General features: G+C 41.3%; 1 protein-coding gene across 1 annotated transcript in view; it reads right to left on the minus strand.

The window, feature by feature from the left end:
• Positions 1 to 15556, minus strand: part of LOC126336578 (vascular endothelial growth factor receptor 1-like) — a 91991-nt gene that overhangs the window by 18713 nt on the left and 57722 nt on the right. The window contains exon 6 of the mRNA XM_050000435.1: positions 9951 to 10075. Coding sequence (XP_049856392.1) covers positions 9951 to 10075 — 125 coding nt within the window. The remainder of the gene's footprint in view (positions 1 to 9950; positions 10076 to 15556) is intronic.

A 15556-nucleotide genomic window follows, 5' to 3' on the forward strand; every position in this document is an offset into this window, starting at 1 on the left:
CAAGCACAAATAAAAATGATCTTATCTCTTTTCGAAAATAAATTTTCCTCAGCCTGGGATAAAGTTATACCAGAAAGCTTGAATTAGTACTGAAGCCTTCATTTGTGGTTATCAGAAACTGTGACGACAGTGATCGTACAATGTGATACTGATTTTATAAATAATGTTAGTGGAGAGTGGTTCTCTGCACACTGTAATATGCATTTAGCCTACAGTGGCCATAGCCTGCTGTGATGGTCGGACTGAGTTAACAGTACGCCAGCCAGATGCACATTACACTTGCCCCCAGTAAACGGCTGAGCAGCCCTGGCAGCCGTGAAGCGGTTAATCTGTAAGTTACTTCATTACTGATACACGTATTTTGATAATTAATTAACGTTTTACAAGTGTAAATTCTGTAAAGTACACCAGTATTGTCAGTAGCCTTACAAAATTCTGCTAAAAGTAGGACATTTTAGTAGTGGAAGTAACATTGTGACACTTGACATACATTGTGTGTGTGTGTGTGTGTGTGTGTGTGTGAGAGAGAGAGAGAGAGAGAGAGAGAGAGAGAGAGAGAGAGAGGGGGGGGGGGGGGGGAGATAGAGAGACAGAGAAATAGGTCATATTTACTGACAAGTCATAATTTAGAATTTTTGCTGGGAAAACTGTGTCAGATAGCTGCTCAAAAAGTATTTTTTCACTCTCCTACCACTGTATGTGTGCTCCCCTCTCCATCAGATGTCTTAGTTATAGTACTCAGCACACTCCAGTGCATACGTACGCACTGAAAATGGGCTAGAAAGTATCTTGCTCTTCTACTGACATGGTATGCTCTTGCCTTCCTCCAGTCATTGAATTGGCTTCAAGTGGAGTTGGAACGCCCTATACCGACAGTGTTAAATCTAGTGACTTGGCTGCTCTGTATTTCAGGAACCACTGTAGCCACTGACATGAAACTTTTACAGGTCATTAAACTGTATGTTCTCAGTCCACTTAACAACAATAATTGCATTTAAGCCAATGCTTTCGGAAATTAAATTTTTTAACTACACAGTTAAATATTTGTGTCCTTTTTTGTACGTTATCCTAAATAATTTTATGATACATAGCATTATGTTCTTCTTTTAGTTCAGTAGACTCAGGATATTATGTTATCATTCCATGAATATCTGAATACTCTGCTGGAAGTGGTTTCTGAGATTTAGGAAAAAATACAACAGAAAACGTAATATATGCTTAATGTTTTTTTTTTATTCTTTTCTTCTTTGTGGACTCCTTAGTGGCCAACTGTGCTGTACACTCTGCTTTATTAATGCGAACCTTGTCCATCCGTTCAAGTTCTCTGATGCAGTTTGCTCCAGTATTAATTCCCATATGCTGTAGAACTTTCACCCTCCCAATGTTGCCATCTTTAAAAGCAGTAACAGCATCACTGACCTCCCACTTTATCTTCATTCCAACAAAAACATTTTTTGGTAAGCGAGCCCGTATAAGATTATTGAACGACTCATTGGGATTTTGAGTCTGACCATGCAGACACTTCTTCAGTAATTCATGATTTGCCAGATATCTGTACATAGGTTTTATGATATCCATGTCTGCTGCTAGAATGGAATTTTTATGGCTGTATGAACTGTTTGAGTACTGTATATTGTGGTAATTGCACCATGAATGAGGTCCAGGAGGACAAAAGGTGGTGTACTGGTTTTTCATCACAGTCTGTGGAAGAAGGTAGTCCAAAATGCCTGCTTCAGTCTCAACAAATCCTCAGTATTTCTAATGGCCATCCCATAGTACTGCTGCAGTTCATCAGTCATTTTGTCTGTCAGCCTACCTCTTATGGTTTTAACTTCAGAAGGTTTCATGTCTCTCAGACATTGTTTCAACTTCCTCAACCTGGTGTCCATGCTCTTCTGAAAATGACCAACACATTCCAGATTTGTGATAATCTTCTCACCATAAGGCTGAGTGGCTACTACACTGTTATATGCTTTTGAGTCTCCTTCAGCAAAGAACTTGGTGTGACACACTCCCCTTTCGTCCACAGATCGACTAAAAATTTCAGTAGGTGCAAAGGTCTCCATACCATCACTTGTTCCTTCATAATTTCTGTCACAGTTATGTCTTTCTCCATTTCCTGATTTACACTTGTAACAGTGTTTGGTTAAAATCTGGAAATCTGTTACCTTTCCAGTATCAACAATGGTCACTGTAGCAACAGAATTCCTAGGACTGTAGCTACGCTTCTGCCAAGTGCCATCAAAAGCTACTGGTATGTCAGTCACACCATCATTTCAATAGTTGCAGAGGTCTCCATACCACCACTTGTTCGATTGCAGCACCCGTTGTTGACTCACATGCAATAGATTCCATAGCAGCTCCAACAAATCCTGCATACTTGTCGATTTTACAAGGTGGGCGTCGCATATTCATCACGGCACACATTGTTTCTGCTGCAGAGTGTACTTTGTCAATAGCTCTCAATCCATAAACCACCTAACATTTACTTCAAAATAATTATGTTTATACATATCAGAATTCCAAAATGAATGATTATTTTTACAAGTGGCACAATTAATGATAAGTTACCTGGGTAGTCCGTTTGATACCTCATTGTCTTCATGTAAACTAACTGGCCCTCCACATACTTTACAACACACACATTCACCTAACACCCTAGTTAGGATGTGTAAATCTATCAGAATATAACCTAACCTACAATTTATATCACTTTCATTTTGAGAAAACTGTATCACAACGTTTTATTATAATCTTAAAGGCACTAATCGGTGTTTCTCTAGATACTGACAAGTTTGCATGTATTTCGTTGTCTGTAACTTCACTCAACACATGTTGAACACAATGTTCCCGTTTATTCGAAAATCTATTACCAAGAAACCGACATTTCTTAAAACACTTCGTTTTGGTTTCATACTTTGCTTTTTGAAGATTTACCAATCTTTTCGACACTTTTTCTCGGAAAAACGTTAGGGCTTCGACATACGATGAGTGTTTATACTATGAAACTATACGATGATGTTTCAGACAGAGCCATCACTATAAACACGTAATTTAACCTTTATAAAACAGAAATCAACAGCTTTCTGTATAACAATGTACCGATTTTATTAGATTTTGAAGTAATGCACGTAAAAAGTTTTACATTTTCAACTGATGTACACTATATTTAAAAAAATAAAATAATTCCCATGCGAGTTTATAAGTGATATGCTGTATGCATCATTTTATTCGGAAAATTGCATATTTTATAATTAGATAAAAATCCGACAATGTGAAAAAAGTTTCCGTTCCAACTCCCCTTAACAATCGATGACAGCCATATCTAAAGTTTGAAGTGAGCTTCGAAAAATAGTGCAAATTTTTATTTATGACATTATAAGCTTTTGATGGTGCTGAGCCATAGTCATACAACATTTTTAAAGTAATACACCGCTATTTAACTGTATATTTCTTGTGTGCAACCTAGATTTCGGCTTTCACCCCATTATCCAGTACAATGCTAAAAGCAAAAATATTGTAAAACATACACAAATATATTAGATACAAGCTGATATAAAACTACGAGATATGCACTTAGATCCTATATATTAATATCATACTGCTGTGTACTGCACAGAATGACATATATACAGTTCAACATATTTGCTTAACATGATACACATGGTACAAAATTATCGTCTTATAGGAATGCAGCATATTATCGTACAAAGACAGCATGCCTGGGAATATCAGCCCAAAGTAGGTAAACACAAGTCTAGCATATACCTTTAAGATGGAACTATAAGAGGGATGTCAAAGAATGTAGACTCTATAAGACAGATATAAGAGTACTAGAGTTAGGGGTCATCAGATCATAACCAGTCACACTCTTCACCTTCTTTTTCTTAATCTTATTCCACCCTCGCATAACAATAAATTCCCCCATTTCTTTTTCTCCCCTTTCCCACCCCCTCTCCCCCAATTTATACGAATGTTACTTTTTTATATTATTACTGGCGCTCGCTGTATCGTTAAGTGTGAGTCATTGACTTTTGTTTTTATTTCGTTTGTTCCTTACAGATATATATTCCTTATTATTAATGATCTCAAGTTTACATGTAAATACAAAGATGATGATTCACAATGCCTCCTCAAAATGCAATCACATATGGTCCAATGACACCTGACTCTAGCAGGCTTATATATGTTGTACTTCTACATTTTAATGGATCAGGTTTTCTAGATTCTACATTCTTTGACATCATTTTCATAGTGATAGTCTTGTGTTTACCTGCATTGGATTGATCTTCCCAGATATGATGTGCTTGTGCGATAATGTGCTGCATTCCCACAATATGTAAATTTTGTGCCATTTATATCAATGTTAAGCAAACTTGTTGAACTGAATTTATGTCTTCCTGCACAGTACGCAGCAAAATGACGTTAATGATCTAAGAAGTAAGTGCATCTCTCGTAACTGTATACCAACTTACATCTAATAGTTTTACCTTATGACTTATCATTTGCAAGTTTTGGTTTTAGCTTTGTACTCGATAATGGCGTAAGATAACATACAATCCTGCACAGCACAGAGGAAAATACGTTAATGGTCTCACATGTAAGTGCATGTCTCGTAATTTTCTATCAGCTTCCATATAATTTTTTTTTTCAATTTTGTACTTCATGTCATTCTATTTGCATAGCCTTGCTTTTAGCATTGTACTCGATAATGGTGTGAAAGCCGAAACGTATATTGTACACGGGATATACAGGGAGTTTCAAAAATGACCGGTATATTTGAAACGGCAATACAAACTAAACGAGCAGCGATAGAAATACACCGTTTGTTGCAATATGCTTGGGACAACAGTACATTTTCAGGCAGACAAACTTTCGAATTTACAGTAGTTACAATTGTCAACAACAGATGGCGCTGCGGTCTGGGAAACTCTATAGTACGATATTTTCCACATATCCACCATGCGTAGCAATAATATGGCGTAGTCTCTGAATCAAATTACCCGAAACCTTTGACAACGTGTCTGGCGGAATGGCTTCGCATGCAGATGAGATGTACTGCTTCAGCTGTTCAATTGTTTCTGGATTCTGGCGGTACACCTGGTCTTTCAAGTGTCCCCACAGAAAGAAGTCACAGGGGTTCATGTCTGGCGAATAGGGAGGCCAATCCACGCCGCCTCCTGTATGTTTCGGATAGCCCAAAGCAATCACACGATCATCGAAATATTCAATCAGGAAATTAAAGACGCCGGCCGTGCGATGTGGCTGGGCATCATTTTGAATAAACCACGAGGTGTTCGCAGTGTCGTCTAAGGCAGTTTGTACCGCCACAAATTCACGAAGAATGTCCAGATAGCGTGATGCAGTAATCGTTTCGGATCTAAAAAATGGGCCAATGATTCCTTTGGAAGAAATGGCGGCCCAGACCAGTACTTTTTGAGGATGCAGGGACGATGGGACTGCAACATGGGGCTTTTCGGTTCCCCATATGCGCCAGTTCTGTTTATTGACAAAGCCGTCCAGGTAAAAATAAGCTTCGTCAGTAAACCAAATGCTGCCCACATGCATATCGCCGTCATCAATCCTGTGCACTATATCGTTAGCGAATGTCTCTCGTGCAGCAATGATAGCGGCGCTGAGAGGTTGCCGCGTTTGAATTTTGTATGGACAGAGGTGTAAACTCTGGCGCATGAGACGATACGTGGATGTTGGCGTCATTTGGACCGCAGCTGCAACACGGCGAACGGAAACCCGAGGCCGCTGTTGGATCACCTGCTGCACTAGCTGCGCGTTGCTCTCTGTGGTTGCCGTACGCGGTCGCCCTACCTTTCCAGCACGTTCATCTGTCACGTTCCCAGTCCGTTGAAATTTTTCAAACAGATCCTTTATTGTATCGCTTTTCGGTCCTTTGGCTACATTAAACCTCTGTTGAAAACTTCATCTTGTTGCAACAACACTGTGTTCTAGGCGGTGGAATTCAAACACCAGAAAAATCCGCTGTTCTAAGGAATAAACCATGTTGTCCACAGCACACTTGCACGTTGTGAGCAGCACGCTCTTACAGCAGAAAGACGATGTACAGAATGGCGCACCCACAGATTGCGTTGTCTTCTATATCTTTCACATCACTTGCAGCGCCATCTGTTGTTGAAAATTGTAACTACTGTAATTTCGAAAGTTTGTCAGCCTGAAAATGTACTGTTGTCCCAAGCATATTGCAACAAACAGTGTATTTCTAACGCTGCTCGTTTAGTTTGTATTGCCGTTTCAAATATACCGGTCATTTTTGAAACACCCTGTATATAGAAGTATACAGGCAAATGGCGTTTTGTATCTCATCAGAGAGGTGTAACAAGTGGTAAGTAAAAGATCAGAATCCTGGGACGAACAGAATCACAGATCTTTGGATTCATATTCTACAATCTAACATTTGAGACACCGATGCAAAATTTTCTTTCAGTAGTAACTTAAAAACATATCTTTTGTGTAACGATTACACATCCGAAGTTTACACAGACTAAAATGGAAGGCAGATTAAAGTTCTACGCCCAAATAACGACGAAGTCAATATAGACATAGCACAAGTGCAGATTTCAGAAAAATGGAGCGAGAAACTGCATGTATCCTTTCCAACGGAGGCATAAGAACACTAAGGTAGGATCATTAGGTGTAGACCTCTAAAAACTAAATCTACATGGCCGGCCAGGGATTTGAACGTTACTCATCACGAATGCGATTCAGTAGCCTGATCCGCATGGCCAAGTCGCTCGCAAACCTGTCCAACTGGTTTTCGTACATCTTTTGTCGTTTATTGTATCTGTACCAAGGGCTGAACTGCAAGTCGCTGTTTGTTCATTTATTATAAATGACGTGATGAGTTATTTACTTTCGAACCGCTGCCGTTTACTTTGAGCATAACAGGAAACAATTCTCTCTTCGAAATTTGCGTTACCTGACATGCTTCAGTTACAGGAAATTTAGAAACCCAGTCAGCTCTTTAAGACAACGCAATCCAATGACACTACACTAAGTAATGTAAAAGTAACGATGGTTCGTGTTTTGTTCCGTTTCTAGATTGGGCGATGGTCACTGACTTTAACGTAACTTCCATACTCTTTATTCGATTACCCGCAGAGCCGCGCAGATTTTGTTTTTCCACCGTGCTACTACACTCATGCTCATAAATTAAGGATAATGCTGATAAGCGGTTAAACAACGCTCTGGTGGGCGGTTGGCGGGTTTAAATCACCTCGGGCTATGACCATGCGATGCATTTGACCTGCGGTCGTCGCACGGTGGTTCTGGCAGCAGTCCACATACGCAGAGGTATGTTGGTGCATGTCAGTGTACGGTGTAGCGAGTAAGTATCCATATGTTTTCAAACGTGCTAATGGTGACTGTGTGTTGAAAATGGATCAAAGAACACACATTGATGACGTTATGAGGGGTAGAATACTAGGGCGGCTGGACGCTGGTCAAACACTGCAGGTCGTAGCACGGGCCCTCCGTGAGCCACAAAGTGTGATCTCAAGATTATGGCAACGATTCCAGCAGACAGGAGTCGTGTCCAGGCGCTACAGTACGGGACGGCCACAGTATACAACACCACAAGAAGACCGATATCTCACCATCAGTGCCCGCAGACGGCCACGGAGTACTGCAAGTAGCCTTGCTCGGTACCTTACCGCAGCCACTGGAACACTTGTCTCCAGACACACAGTCAACAGACGACTGAACAGACATCGTTTATTGGCCCGGAGACCTGCAAGGTGCACTCCGCTGACCCCTGATCACAGGAGAGCCCGTAAAGTCTGGTGTCAAGAACACAGTACATGGTCATTGGAACAGTGCTCCCAGGTTATGTTCACGGACGATTCAGGGTATAGTTTGAACAGTGATTCTCGTTGGGTTTTCATCTGGCGTGAACCAAGAACCAGATACCAACCCCTCAATGTCCTTGAAAGGGGCCTGTATGGAGGTCGTGGTTTGATGGTGTGGGGTGGGATTATAATTGGTGCACGTACACCCTTGCACGACTTTGACAGAGGAACTGTAAGAGGTCAGGTGTATCGGGACGTCATTTTGCACCAGTATGTCCGCCTTTTCAGGGGTGTTGTTGGTCCCGCTTTCCTCCTAAGGTATGATAACGCACGGGCCCACCAAGCTGCCATGGTGGAGAAGTGCCTCATAGAGCAGGTCTGGAATGCTCTCAGTCGACGTATCGCTGCACGTCTTGAAACCCCTACGACATTTCAGGAGCTTCGACAGGCGGTGGTGCAAAAATGGGAAGCTATACCCCAGCAGCTGCTCACCAACTGATCCAGAGCATGCGAACCCGTTGTGTGGCCCGTGTACGTGTGCATGGTGATCATATTCCATATTTACATGCACAGGAAACAGTAGCACATGTGTTCTGGACGGTTTTCTCACCTTATCACCAATACCGTGGAATTACAAATCTGTGTCGTGTGTATTCCCTATGTTCCTATGCTATTAGCGCCAGTTTTGTGTAGTGCCACGTTGTGTGGCACCACATTCTGCAACTATCCTTAATTTGTGACCATGAGTGTAAGTCACTATTGGCTTATTCTCGGATGATTCCAATCGACAAGTCGACAACCAGTTTCTAGCCCCATCCTTCTCAAATTCAACCGCTTACACACTGTGGTGACAAAAGTCATGATACACCTCCTAACATCGTGTCGTATCTCCTTTTTCCCGGCGTAGTGCAGTAACTCGATGTGTCATGGACCCAAGTCGCTGGAAGCGCCCTGCAGAAATATTGAGCCATTATGTCTGTAAAACCAATAGGAAAGAGTTGCCAATGCAAGATTTTGTGCACGAACTGATCTCCAGATTTTTTCCATAAATATTCGATGGGATTCATGTCGTACGATCTGGGTGGGCAGATCATTCTCTCCAATTCTTCAAACGAATCGCGAACAATTGTAGCCCAGTGACATGTCACATTGACATCCATAAAAACTTTATCGTTGTTTGGGAACATTTAAGTCCATGAATGGCCGCAAATGGTCTCCAAGGAGCCGAACATAACCATTTTTAGTCAATGATCGGTTCAGTTGGAGGACAGAGTCCATACCATGTAAACACAGGCGACACCATTATGGAGATACGACCCTATTTCAGAGTGCCTTGTCGACAACGTAGGTCCTTGGCTTTATCGGTTCTGTGCCACTCTCGAACTCTACCATCAACTGTTACCAACTGAAATCAGAACTCATCTGATCAGGCTACAGCGTTTCAGTCGTCTAGGATCCAACCAATATCGTCACGAGCCGAGGATAGGCGTTTCAGACGATGTCGTGCTGTCAGAAAAGACACTCGGGTCGGTCCTGTGCTGCCATAGCCTGTTAAAGCCGTATTTCGCCATCTGTTCTAACCGATACGTTCGTCCTAGGTCCCACACTGATGTCACGCAGTGTTGCTTCTCTACTACCACTGACAACTCTACTCTGCTCTCGGTCGTTAAGTGAAAGTCGTTGGCCACTTTGTTGTCAGTGACGAGAGCTAAGGCCTGAAATTTGGTATTCTCGGCACACTCTTGATGCTGTGGATCTTGGCGTAGTGAATTCCCCAACTGTCTCCGAACTGGATTGCCCCATGCATCTAGTTCCAACTACCACTCTGCGTTCAAAATCAGTTAATTCCCGTCGCGTGGCCATAATAACGCCGGAAATCTTTTCACATGAATAGCCTGAGTGCAAATGGCAGCTCCGCCAATGCACTGCCCTTTTATACCTAGCTGACACGACACTAAAGCCATCAGTATATGTGGTTGTCGTTATCGAATGTCTTTTGTCACCTCAGTGTAATACAGCACCTGTAGCGATCTTATTGTTGAGGAGACATCAAAGTTAAACTTAGTTCATTTCCCTATTTCCATCATTCAAGGTCACACAGCGGAAGAAGGAGTTATTAAAGCAACCCACATCTCCATTATCTCGCGTCCACTCAATGTTGACCTCCGATGTTGGACTGGGGTCGATGACACACATCAGGCTGACGGAGTCACCATCCACAACTGACCTGGTACGCTCACCCAAAATCTCCGGCTCTGGAATAAAGAAAATAAACCTTCAGATTATTGGAATCATGTCAACACACACTGCAACATCTCGTCTTTCATAAAGAGTCTTCCAGATGCGAAATTGATCGAGGCGTTGCTATATCTTTATGTATTCTGTTTCGTTATTTTGAAGGTACTCATTGATTTTCCCGTACATTCTGCCATCTAACAGGACGCTGGTCCATCTTTTCCCTGTGAAACATCTGCAGTTATTAGGTTGGTGCATAAGTTCGTAGCGTTTTTGTTTTGCATGTTAGTATTCCGATTGCTATGGGTTTATTTACCGATTGTCACTGTTTGTTTTTAGTACACTGTTGCTATTTGAGTTTGCACATTGGCATTTTGTCATTTGGAGATAGTGAGTGGAGGTGTGGACGATAGAAAATTGAGTGCCAAATGGAGAAATCGGAACGTTTCCGACATATTTTTCTGTTTGAGTTGAGTAGACGTGTGACAGCAACGGAGGTAACCAGAACATTTGCGTCGTGTATGAGGATAATGAAATTGGACAGAGCACGACAAGAAAATGGTTCTCTCATTTTAAGAGGATCTTTTTGACGTTAGTGAAACACCACATTCAGGAAGACCTTCGGGGTTCAACGAAAATCTTTTAAATGCATTAATCCACATGTTCACCGTGGTCAGCCAGTGTAGTATCATAAGTTAAACCTTATTTTTTACTATAAAAATTGTGTATGAAGATTTTGTCTATCTGAAAATGGATCCCACTGTGTCACTTTAAACATGTTCAAAGATTCACTATTGAAATGAGAGTGTAACACCAAAACAATGTTTACAGGATTTGTTAAGAACTTATAAAAGGGTATTCTGGTATGCATATGGACTAAGGAAGGTTTCACTGCATTATTAATGGCTTCCAATGTTTACGTATACCTGGTCGCTTTTTCAGAGATCATAGATAGATTGTAGCATAAATATGTGAATGTGTTCACTCTTCCCAGAATTTTATTTTTCAGACAGATCTTACTCCGACTTGTGTATTTTCCGCAAATGGCCATAGTTTTTTATCCTTCATATAATCTGTAATCTGCCTAGAGAATGCAGCAAGTCCTCAAAAAATGCTAAAACAGCTGAATCATTTGAAAAATGTAAAGCATCTAGCTTTGTGTTTATGTCGATGCTATGGAATTCTGTAGCATTCTTGACTGATTTTATTTATTGTTGTTGTTGTTGTGGTCTTCAGTCCTGAGACTGGTTTGATGCAGCTCTCCATACTACTCTATCCTGTGCAAGCTTCTTCGTCTCCCAGTACCTACTGCAACCTACATCCTTTTGAATGTGCTTAGTGTATTCGTCTCTTGGTCTCCCTCTCCGATTTTTACCCTCGACGTTGCCCTCCCATGCTAAAGTTGTGATCCCTTGATGCCTCAGAACATGTCCTACCATCCGGTCCCTTCTTCTTGTCAAGTTGTGCCACAACCTCCTCTTCTCCCCAATTCTATTCAATACCTCCTCATTAGTTATGTGATCAACCCATCTAATCTCCAGCATTCTTCTGTAGCACCACATTTCGATAGCTTCTATTCTCTTCTTGTCTAAGCTATTTATCGTCCACGTTTCACTTGCATACATGGCTACACTCCATACAAATACTTTCAGAAATGACTTCCTGACACTTAAATCAATACTCGATGTTAACAAATTTCTCTTCTTCAGAAACGCTTTCCTTGCCATTGCCAGTCTACATTTAATAACCTCTCTACTTCGACCATCATCATTATTCTTGCTCCCCAAATAGCAAAACTCCTTTACTACTTTAAGTGTGTCATTTCCTAATCTAATTCCTTCAGCATCACCCGACTTAATTCGACTACATTCCATTATCCTCGTTTTGCTTTTGTTGATGTTCATCTTATACCCTCCTTTCAAGACACTGTCCGTTCCATTCAACTGCTCTTCCAAGTTATTTGCTGTCTCTGACAGAATTACAATGTCATCGGCGAACCTCAAAGTTTTTATTTCTTCTCCGTGGATTTTAATACCTACTCCGAACTTTTCTTTTGTTTCCTTTATAAATAATAAACAAGTGTGCTGTAAGGTTGCATCTCCATCACTCTCCAGCATGGGTTCTGCTCCACTCTCATAATTGTCCTCTTTCTTGAAACAGATTAAATTTATTGAAACATTTTGTATATTTACATCTACATCTACATGGCTACTCTGCAATTAACATTTAAGTGCTTGGCAGAGGGTTCATCGAACCATAATCATACTATCTCTCTACTATTCCACTCCCGAACAGCGCGCGGGAAAAACTAACACCTAAACCTTTCTGTTCGAGCTCTGATTTCTCTTATTTTATTTTGATGATCATTTCTACCTATGTAGTTTGGGCTCAACAAAATATTTCCGCATTCGGAAGAGAAAGTTGTGACTGAAATTTCGTAAAAAGATCTCGCCGCGACGAAAAACGTCTTTGCTGTAATGACTTTCATCCCAATTCGCGTATCATATCTGCCACATTCTCTCCCCGATTACGTGATAATACAAAACGAGCTGCCCTTTTTTGCACCCTTTCGATGTCCTCCGTCAATCCCACCTGGTAAGGATCCCACACCGCGCAGCAATATTCTAACAGAGGACGAACGAGTGTAGTGTAAGCTGTCTCTTTAGTGGACTTGTTGCATCTTCTAGGTGTCCTGCCAATGAAACGCAACCTTTGGCTCGCCTTCCCCAGAATATTATCTATGTGGTCTTTCTAACTGAAGTTGTTCGTAATTTTAACACCCAGGTACTTAGTTGAATTGACAGCCTTGAGAATTGTACTATTTATCGAGTAATCGAATTCCAACGGATTTCGTTTGGAACTCATGTGGATCAACTCGCACTTTTCGTTATTTAGCGTCAACTGCCACCTGCAACACCATACAGCTATCTTTTCTAAATCGCTTTGCAACTGATACTGGTCTTCGGATGACCTTACTAGACGGTAAATTACAGCATCATCTGCGAACAATCTAAGAGAACTGCTCAGATTGTCACCCAGGTCATCTATATAGATCAGGAACAGCAGAGGTCTCATGACGCTTCCCTGGGAAACACCTGATATCACTTCAGTTTTACTCGATGATTTGCCGTCTATTACTACGAACTGCGACCTTCCTGACAGGAATTCACGAATCCAGTCGCACAACTGAGACGATACCCCATAGCTCCGCAGCTTGATTAGAAGTCGCTTATGAGGAACGGTGACAAAAGCTTTCCGGAAATCTAGAAATACGGAATCAACTTGAGATCCCCTGTCGATAGCGGCCATTACTTCGTGCGAATAAAGAGCTAGCTGCGTTGCACAAGAGCGATGTTTTCTGAAACCATGCTGATTACGTATCAATAGATCGTTCCCTTCGAGGTGATTCATAATGTTTGAATACAGTATATGCTCCAAAACCCTACTGCAAACCGATGTCAATGATATAGGTCTGTAGTTAGATGGATTACTCCTACTATCCTTCTTAAACACTGGTGCGACCTGCGCAATTTTCCAATCTGTAGGTTCAGATCTATCGGGGAGCGAGCGGTTGTATATGAGTGCTAAATAGGGAGCTATTGTATCAGCGTAATCTGAAAGGAATCTAATCGGTATACAATCTGGACCTGAATACTTGCCTGTATCAAGCGATTTGGGTTGATTCGCAACCCCTAAGGTATCTACTTCTAAGAAACTCATGCTAGCAGCTGTTCGCGTTTAAAATTCTGGAGTATTCCATTCGTCTTCCCTGGTGAAGGAATTTCGGAAAACTGCGTTGAATAACTCCGCTTTAGCGGCACAGTCGTCGGTAACAGTACCATTGGCACTGCGCAGCGAAGGTATTGACTGCGTCTTGCCGCTTGTGTACTTTATATACCATCAGAATTTCTTCGGCTTTTCTACCAACTTTCGAGACAATGTTTCGTTGTGGAACCTATTAAAGGCATCTCGCATCTGAGTCCGTGCCAAATTTTGCGCGTCTGTAAATTTTAGCCAATCTTCGGGATTTCGCGTTCTTCTGAACTTCGCATGCTTTTTCCGTTGCCTCGGCAACAGCGTTCGGACCTGTTTTGTGTACCATGGGAGATCCGTTCCATCTCTTACCAATTTATGTGGTATGAATCTCTCAATTGCTGTTGCTACTATATCTTTGAATTTGAGACACATCTCGTCTACATTTGCATAGTCAGTTCGGAAGGAATGGAGATTGTCTCTTAGGAAGGCTTCTAGTGACACTTTATCCGCTTTAAAAAAAAAATTATTTTGCGTTTGTTTCTGGTGGATTTGGAAGAAACGGTATTGAGCCTAGCTACAACGACCTTGTGATCACTAATCCCTGTATCAGTCATGATGCTCTCTAACAGCTCTGATGATATTGGAAGGTTTCAGATACATTATATAATGGTAATACAGTGATTTAGGAGCCAGTTTTAAATTGTAAGACATTTTCAGGGGCAGACGTGGACTCTGATCAAAATCTATTGGTTATGAACTGTAGATTAAAAGTGAAGAAAGTGCAAAAATGTAGGAATTTAAGGAGATGGGATGTGGATAAACTGATTAAACCAGAGGTTGTACAGAGTTTCAGGGACAACATAAGGGAACAATTGACAGGAATGGGGGAAAGAAATACAGTACAAGAAGAATGGGTAGATCTGAGGGATGAAGTAGTGAAGGCAGCAGAAGATCAAGTAGGTAAAAAGACAAGGGCTAGTATAAATCCTTGGGTAACAGAAGGAATTTTGAATTTAATTGACGAAAGGAGAAAATATAAAAATGCTGTAAATGAAGCAGGCAAAAAGGAACACAAACGTCTCAAAAATGAGATCGACAGGAAGTGCAAAATGGCTAAGCAGGGATGGCTAGATGACAAATGTAAGGATGTAGAGGCTTATCTCATTAGGGACAAGATAGATACTGCCTACAGGAAAATTAAAGAGACCTTTGGAGAAAAGAGAGCCACTTGTTTCAATATCAAGAGTTCAGATGGAAACCCAGTTCTAAGCAAAGAAGGGAAAGCAGAAAAGTGGAAGGAGTATATAGAGGGTCTATACAAGGGCGATGTACTTGAGAGTAATATCATGGAGAGCGTAGATGAAGATGAAATGGGAGATATGATACTGAGTGAAGAATCTGATAGAGCACTGAAAGATCTAAGTCGAAACAAGGCCCTGGGATTAGACAACATTCCATTAGAACTAATGATAGCCTCGGGAGAGCCAACCATGACAAAACGCTACCATCTGGTAAGCAAGATCTATGAGACAGGCGTAATACGCTCACATTTCAAGAAGATGCCAGTTGTAAGACTCGAATCAAAGGGAAGCAGAGGTTGGGAAGGGAGTGAGACAGGGTTGTAGCCTATCCCAGATGTTATTCAGTTTTCATATTGAGTAAGCAGTGAAGGAAACAAAAGAAAAATTCGCAGTAGGAATTAAAATCCGTGGAGAAGAAACAAAAACTTTGAGGTTCGCCTATGA

Source organism: Schistocerca gregaria, chromosome 2, assembly GCF_023897955.1.
Source record: "Schistocerca gregaria isolate iqSchGreg1 chromosome 2, iqSchGreg1.2, whole genome shotgun sequence".
NCBI classification, from domain to species: Eukaryota; Metazoa; Arthropoda; class Insecta; order Orthoptera; family Acrididae; genus Schistocerca; species Schistocerca gregaria.